The 8,133-nt window shown below is 55.0% G+C and overlaps 1 protein-coding gene across 1 annotated transcript; it reads right to left on the bottom strand.

The window, feature by feature from the left end:
- Nucleotides 1–3: 3 nt before the first annotated feature.
- On the bottom strand, nucleotides 4–6,697 carry KCNS1 (potassium voltage-gated channel, delayed-rectifier, subfamily S, member 1; the record flags this gene model as incomplete). Its single annotated transcript, XM_009696575.1, has 2 exons — nucleotides 5,732–6,697; nucleotides 4–348 (listed from the first exon to the last, which is right to left on the bottom strand). Coding segments are annotated over exons 1-2 (1,311 nt in total), but the record flags the coding sequence as incomplete, so codon positions are not given.
- Nucleotides 6,698–8,133: the final 1,436 nt, after the last annotated feature.

Genomic DNA, 8,133 nt, shown 5'->3' on the forward strand with positions numbered 1-8,133 from the left:
TCCCAGGTCCTCAGGTTCTTTCTTCCCGCTGTTCCTCACGGCCGCCTCCAGCGCCTTCTGCTTGCGGTAGAAGTGGGAGAACTTGTTGAAGATGATGGTGATGGGCAGTGCCACGACCAGGATACCCCCCAGGATGCAGCCCGAGGCGGCCAGCTTGCCCGCCACGGTGACGGGCACCACATCACCGTAGCCCACGGTGGTCATGCTGACCGTGCCCCACCACCAGCACGCCGGGATGGTGTCAAAGCCGACGTCTTCCTCCTTCTCAGCGGTGTAGGCCACGCCAGAGAAGACGGAGACCCCCACAGCCAGGTAGAGCAGCAGGATCCCCACCTCCCGGTAGCTGTGCTGGAAGGCAAAGCGGAGTGGTGGTCAGGGGGGGCCACCGCACCCACCACGGCCAGGGCAAACACAGCCCCGCACCCCTCTGCAGGGATCTCGGTGTCTCTGTCCATCTCTGCCGGGGGATGTCGCGCTGCGGGGCCAGGCTGAGACGAGTCAGGGGGTCCGTGGGTGACCCACCCCTGGAGCGAGTGGGGCAGCCGGGAAATGAACCCTGGCAACCACAGCCGCCCCTCCGCCCTCCACCAGCCTGCGAGGAGGAGGCAATGCCGGGAGGGAAAGGGGACCCCTGCTTCCCAGCCAGGCTTCCCAGGCAGGGGCTACTCCCCGGCCTCCAGTACTCACTCCGACCCGATCTCCGCTAACAATATTTAGACACATTTTCCTTTTATCTTGGCAGGTCCCCAGAAACCACCTAATAGGCAGCCTCTAAGTGAAGTGATTTGTACCTTCCTGAGATGCTGGCGCTGTGCTCGCAGGGAGGACGTGTGTCTCTGCGGCAAGCTCAGCGCTGGCTCTTAGCCAGGTCTCAGCCCCGGGCTCCCCGGCTGGTGGGGACCCCACAACCAGAGCCCCAGGAACCTGATCCCTCCTGTACCCCAACACCATCTATAGTCCAGCATCCATTTAACCCTTCGTTACACATGTGAGGGGGAGTTTTCTTGCAGGAACTACTGTTTCTGAGATAATTACATTTCCCTTCAGGTTTTGCTGCTCCTCCATGGGAGACTCAAACTGAACCTCAGAACTGATGTGAATCCAAGCAGCCCTGGTCATCAGGTCAGTTCAGGGATCCATCCAGCATCAGCGTGGGCTGGTCTTAGCACCCATCCCCATAGGGTGCTGCACCCCCCTGGCTTGATGAGCCCCAGCCCAAGAGGTCTGGGAGTCCTGGTGGGAACAGGGCCATGGGATGCCCAACCTCCCAGGCGGGCGTGCAGGACCTGAGGGGACAGACTGATGGCAGAGGTGTGCAACGCTCCTTGAAGAAGCCATCGTTTCTCTGGTTTCCAGCTAAACCATTTGTGTTGCAATCTTTCTTTGGATATTCTTAATTTTTGAGCAAAGTATAAACCTATGCCAAAAGTCCGGGGGAAAAAAGGCAGTGGGCGGTTGGGGGGCCAAGGCAGACAGTGATGCCGGGAAGGGAACTGGCGGAGGACAAGTTGGGATGCCAAATCCAGCACCCAGCTCCCGTCCCTGCCCCATGGCTGGCAAGGTGTGAGCAAAGAGGTCTGCACGCCAAGGGGACGGGGACCCCCTGCTCACTGCCTGCAGACCAGGAGGGGACCACAGAGCCCCCATTTTCTGGCAGGGCCAGGCTAACCACCCACCGGTGCCAAAGCCACCGCCATCCTCACAGCACGGCTGGTCCACTCGCTTTTTGATTACCACAAGCGACTTTCTTAGATGTTTCTGCCCACTGATCTGCCAGCTTGTTCTTCCTCTTTTTGGAAAAGGAAAGCAGAGCTCTGATCCTGGGAGGTTTTTTTCCCAGTCTCCTAACAGGCAGAGCATGCTTTATTGAAGACCACATAATGACTAAACAAAACAATATTTGAGCAAAGCAAACAGCAGAAGACGTGGGAAAAAAGCTTCCATGGTCGAAACGAGACATAAAAGAGGTAGATTCACAGCAGGGAGCGAGAAGCCTTTGCTTAGACTGCTGGCAAAAGCTGCTCAGCTAATGCCAATAATAGCAAGGGAAAATAATCTCCTCCTCCTCCACCATCACCTATGGCTGTAGATGCCCTATAGCAGCTCCGATGGAGCTCCTGGAGAAGGACAAACAGCTCAGAGCCACCAGGTTTCAAGGATTTATCACTTGGCCATGAAAGACTTGCTCCTGTCTGGAGCTTAACAGCACGTCTGTACATCCCAGCTGGGGAGCAGCAGAGCTGAATAACCTTATACATTTTTAAAGAGTATCAGTTATGGCCCTGGGATGTGTTGGAGGGGGAAGGCGAGGGGGAGGTCAGGCAGCTCGATAGCTCCTACTGCTTTGATGTACAAGCAGGGTCAGGGCTTGCAGCACAGGGGAGGCTCCAGGGATCTCCCAGCTGATCCTCAGGCACTGGCTGCCACCTGTTTGCAGCCATTTATCCACAAAAGTGTGGTTCGCTCGTTGATCCAGGGGCAGGCAGCCGCAGCTGAGGTTTGGGTGGGGGTGCGGGCTTAGCTGGGGTTCAGGTGAGGATGCAGTTTTAGCCAGGGTTTGGGTAGGATGCAGGCTAGCAAGCAGCCAGGCTTGGGGGAGGCGATGCTGGGTAATAAAAGGCTCCAGCAAAACAGCCACCCCAACAGCAGTCTCTTTGGGCTCCTGCCCTTGGGACAGCCACGGGCCTTGCATGGGCGCCTTCCCCAACCAAATGCCCGTCTTTCCTCCAGTACAGCAGAAGACAAATGAAGATGAAGAGCCTGGCTTGAGCCTGGCTGGAGATACCAGCGTGGGGACCGAGCACGGAGATGGCATGCGGTAGCAACAGCAGGGTGATGCACCTGCTGTCTGGGGATGTGCAGCTCCAGGTCTTCCAACCTATTTGTGTATTTAGGCTCCTAAGGGGACAGACAGCAACTCCTGTAGATCCCTGCAGTGCCTGACAGCTATTGACTGCTGGTGGGAGACAGGCCCCAAACCCACACCTGGGAAGCTGCAGTAATGGCAATGGATGTCATGCACGGCAGGGAGGAAGAGCAGAGACATGTGGGAAGCCTCTCCTCAAATTAAATAGACCCCGGATCGGGCCCTAAGCAATCTGAAGACCATTCAGAGTTTATGATGCACAATTGGTAGAAATCCCTCTGCTAGCACCTTCATGGCAGGGGATCAATTACTCGGCTTGCCAGAGCCATCGCTCCCACGTCCTGGCTGTTAACAGCTTTTACTCCTCTGCTGCTGCTTTATGCTCTTCCAAGAGGAAGTAAATGATGATTAACAAGACGTTGTAATTTATATGCCCAGTAAATCACAACGCCAAGCTGCTGCGTCAGATTTGTGTCTTCGCTCATCCCCGTTTACAGCTGGCTCCGGAGTCCCCGGGAAGCGGCACTTTCCAACACGTCACTGGGTGAATCAGCGGCTCGGCAGAGGCAGGAGCTGGGATGCTGCCGGCTCCCCGGATCTCGGCTGCTGCTTAAGAACATGCAGATGAGCCTGCTCTGCTGCAACGTGTTGTTCATGCTTAGATGGAGCACAGAAAGGGTTCGGGGAGTCCTTCCCACGTGTACAATTTTATTTAAATTTTGCAAGCGGTGTTACACAGGTCTGTCACTTGCTAATTGCTCTTTCAAGGTGAGTGTTCAGAAGTAAGTATGATGCAGGTAAGACTTCATTTCGAATAATCCTCCCTGGATCCTTTTTTCAGCAGGCTTTGAGGATGCCAGGAATTCCACCACCACCACCCACCCCCCTTATTCTGATGCTCTGTGGGCTTTGCAGGATTAGTGCTGGGCTGGGCTGATCCTGCTTCACAGCAGAAGTTGGCAGAAGACCCTCCCTGCTGCCCATCCTCATCCCCAGCCAAACTCAAGGGTTGCTTTTCTCCATGGCTCACCCACAGGAATGGCTCCAACCCTGGCAGTCGAGTCTTGCCGATGCCAGGACATCCCATGCCTGCCCAGCCGCCGCTGCAGCGGTGAGGAAGGGGATGTCCCCACCTGCAGCTGTGCCCGCCGCATCCCTGCCATGGCCCTTCCGAGGGAGCAGGACCAGGAGCTGCAGGTCTGGCCCCTGCCAGGCACTGAGTGGGAGGAGAGCATCCCTTTGGGTGAATTTCAAGCTCTGTTATGAAGATGGCTTCCCTTGGCCATTTGTTTGGCACACTGTTTGTTTGCAGGGGGGAAAAGCACAGGGATATTTGCATGAGCAGTGCTTGAAAAATCAGTCTTCTGGTTTGAACGGGGGGGGGCCAGAGGCAGTCCTAGGAGGAGCGGAGATGTTTGCCCTGGTGACCATCCCCCTGTGCCCAGCACAAGCCCCACGTGTGGTGGGGCATCAGGAGCGTGTGTCGTTGTGCGCCTTGGCAGGCTCGAGGATTGGCTTTTGGATTTCTCTTGATGTGGTCACCAAGAATCAGAGACAATTAAAGGCTGAGTTTAATGGGTCGATGCATCAGGCTGGATTTTCTGTGTAAGTACAGGAGGTGAGGGGACAGTTTCACCCTCCCCAGATTTGGGTACATGGCCCTCAGCAGGAGGGGGATGGAGGAGGAAGGGATGGTGGGGGAGAGCAGAAAGCCACCCAGGGCACCGTGGCTGGTCCGTGCTGCACAGCTGAGCTGCGGCGATGGAGGTCTGGGCTGCAGCACTAGGCTGGTGAGGATTTTGTGATAGCTTCATGCTTTGGCTCTTGTCACAGCTGCTCTTGGTCTGTCTAAGGAGGCTGGCGGTGCTGTGGAGGGGGTCTGGAGAAACACAGCCTTGGGGCATGCTATGGAGAATGCAAACCACCTCTCACTGGACCTGCAGGGCTGCTACCTCTCAACATGCCTGGACCCTGGTCCGTCACTGTCTCAGCATCTCCTCATCCAGCTCTTCCTCCGGAGGACCGTGTGATCCTGGGGCCACTTTCCCCCAGCCCTGCACCGTGCTTTCCCTGAGCTTTTCCAGCACACCGAGTGGCAGCTGCTGGCAGCCCAAGGCTCCACGGGGCGCACAAACCCTGCCCTGGGCTGGTTGTCCCAGGCCCTGTAGCTAACCCTTGGCTTTTCTATTGCTGCTTTGTATCACCCATGGTTAATGACGTACCAGTCTCAACCTCATCATATCCTGGAGCATCCAAGCGTCAGCTCAGCTGGACCAGGATCTCTGTCTCCCTAGACGGGCAGACACCAAGGGTTGGACTCTGGCCTCTGGCCAGCTGGCAGCATGCCCTTAGGGGCTTCCTCCTTCTCCCAGACTGGGGACAGGAGCAGCTCCGAGCCACACACCCTGGTGCTGGCATACCCAGCAGGTGCTGGCTGGCCTGGTCCATGCTCAGCAGGTCTCTTGCAGCCCAACCAGGCACTGACTCACTTCTGGTGGGACATCACCTTCCACCCACGCACGGCTGACTCCGTTCCAACACCATGCAACAGGGTTCGCACACCATGGTGGGGAAGAGGTGGCCGAATCCCTGGAAGCAGCAGTTCTACATGAAGCAAAGTCTGAGAGCAATGGGCTGAATTGCTGTTTGCTCTGTGTGTGCAAAGAGGACTCATGCAGTGCTCCTCACACTTGATTGCTTCAGCAGACACCCCTACCACCCAGCCCACCACCCAAGCTTGCCAGACACCACCCAGAGCTGGGAGCTCACTGGAAATGGGTACGTCCACATCCCCAGGCCGTACCAGAGGTCTCCTCCCTGCCCAGAGACTAAAGGAGGAGATAAGGAGATAGAAAGCCAGGTTACCTTCAAGGTGGCCCCCAGCGACCTCAGTCCGGTGGAGTGCCGAGCCAGCTTCAGCACCCGGAATATCCTCATGAGCCGAAACACCTGCACGACCTTGCCCAGGTTGCCCAGCTCCGAGTCACTGCCCATGGTCACGTCCACCAAGAGGGTGAAGTAGAAGGGCAACACCGAGACAATGTCAATCAGGTTCAGTGGGTGCTTGAAGAACTTCCTGGGGTTGGGGGAGAGCAGGAGGCGGGAAGACACTTCGAAGGTGAACCAGGAGATGCAGAAATACTCCAGCTTGTGCAGGATGGGTTCATCGAGCACGTTGCCGTTCTCATCCATCTCCTGGTACTCAGGCATGCTGTGGATGCACATGGTGGCTATGGAAACCAGAACCACACTGATGGACACGAAGCTGAAGAGTTTGCTGGGGATGGAGTAGCCGGGGTTCTCCATGGTGAGCCAGAGGCGTTTGCGCAGGTTGCCGCAGCGCAGGGTGCTGTAGCGCAGGAGGTCATGGTTGATGTCGGAGATCTCATCGGGAGACGTGTCCACGCTGCTGACCTCACTCTCCTCATCCCAGTTGTGATGCCGGCTCTCCAGCTTGCGTTCATGGTAGCGGTAGCTGCAGCAGGAGTCCAGGAAGAACTCATTGATGCCCCAGTACTCGATCTCCTGGCAGAAGGAGAAGACGCACAGCTCCTCCATGACGTGCAGCTTCCCCGTCTGGTAGAAGTGGAGCACGTAGAGGAAGAAGCCGGGGTTTCGGTCAAAGTAGAACTCCCTGGCACTCACGTCGTAGTCATCGCAGAGCTGGAGGATGGACTCCTCCGAGTCGCAGGACAGCAGGCGTCCCAGGCGGGTGTCGGGGAACTTAGAGAGGGCGCTGGAGCTGAGCCGCCTTCTCAGACCCCCCACGTTGATGTTGATAACGTCCTCCTCAAAACTGGGACCCCAGTAATCTAAGGTCTTGTTGACCATGATCAGCAGAGCGGGAGCTGGTTCCACCTGCGGGCGAGACACAGCGGGGCTGGATGGGGCGCAGGGCTCCCCCCCATCCGGGTGCTCCTGGGTGAGGGGGGGCCAGAAGCACCCTGGGGAGTGAGGAGGGGTGCTGGCATTTTGAAAAGGGAGGACCAGGGAGAGGGGAGGGGAGAGAAACAGCTTTGGGCAGTTGTTCTTCTGTGGTATGGAAGAAAGAAAGAAGAAAAAAAAAAAGGCGATGATTTTTCCAGGTGAAACTTTTCCTTACTTTTTTTTACCTCTTAAGGTTTCTCCCTTTGCAGATCGCTAATGGCCTAAGGCAGGCAGTTTACTGCACCTCCAACACCTCACCCGTGGGGCTTTCCTTGTTCAAACAGGTAATTAGTCATTGAAGAGAGGATTTATCCCCCAAAGAGCCTCCCTCGTGGAAAAAATAGATCTCATCAAATCATCGCCGCAGTGATTCTGCTAAAGAGCTTTGTAGCCCGACTACCTACATTGCTAATTAGACCTGGTCAAAAAGTCCTTAGATGGTGCAATCTTCCCAGCAGCAAAGGCAGTTTTGCCAAAATCAAAGTGTTTTCACAGAAGGTGTCCGGTTTAGGGAGAATTTCAGCGGAAGAAGTGTCAAAACAATTCATCTGCCTGCTTTGTTTCCTCTTGTGTGTTCTGTCATATAAAATATTAAGATTATTTTTATAAAGTTGAAACATAACAAAAACATGATTCAGAATCATTGACGACTCTGAATTAAAAATCTGTACATTGGTAGGGAAATAAAAAGCAAAGTTTTGATTTCTATTGTGTTTCAGGATTTTCAAAGTTTCAGGGAGCTGGGCTTTTCCATGCAGCAGAAATTCCATTTTCTAACGAGAAGCAGTTAAAGCATCTAACAAAGAGAAGCATTGCCACACCTTCATACGCATTGACTCGTCTTGACCAGAAGCTTAGAATAAAAAAGCAAATAAAAAGGTTTGTGATCTTCCTGCATCACCTCGAAATCAGACTCCTCCACCTACCTTATTCACCAGAACACCCGGGGACGCCTGCAGCAGCCCCGTACCCACGCAGTCTCCCCGCTCCTGGCACGGGAGTGTTGGGTGTCCCCAGGAGAGATATTGCATTTGCTCTCTTGGTTGAGGAATTACATTTTTCCCACACATCGACTACTTTGGAAAAAACCCGCTATTAAGCATGATTCGTTCCTGAGCTCTGCTCGCACTTCAGGGTCGCTGCTGCTACCGACACGACTTCTGCAGCCGCTGATGCTTTTGCTGCAGCAGTCACTGAGGCATTTGTGACCTCCAGACTGGCCTGTCTCCCGTCTCAAAGGCTGGTTTTAATCAGCTAGCATCTTAGAAAAATCCCTTGCCTTCTCTGTCTTGTGTCACCCACTCGAGTTTTCAAACTTTTAGGTGACGCAGGGACAAAGG

The sequence above is a fragment of the Cariama cristata genome, unplaced genomic scaffold (assembly GCF_000690535.1).
Source record: "Cariama cristata isolate BGI_N322 unplaced genomic scaffold, ASM69053v1 scaffold25763, whole genome shotgun sequence".
Classification (NCBI taxonomy): Eukaryota; Metazoa; Chordata; class Aves; order Cariamiformes; family Cariamidae; genus Cariama; species Cariama cristata.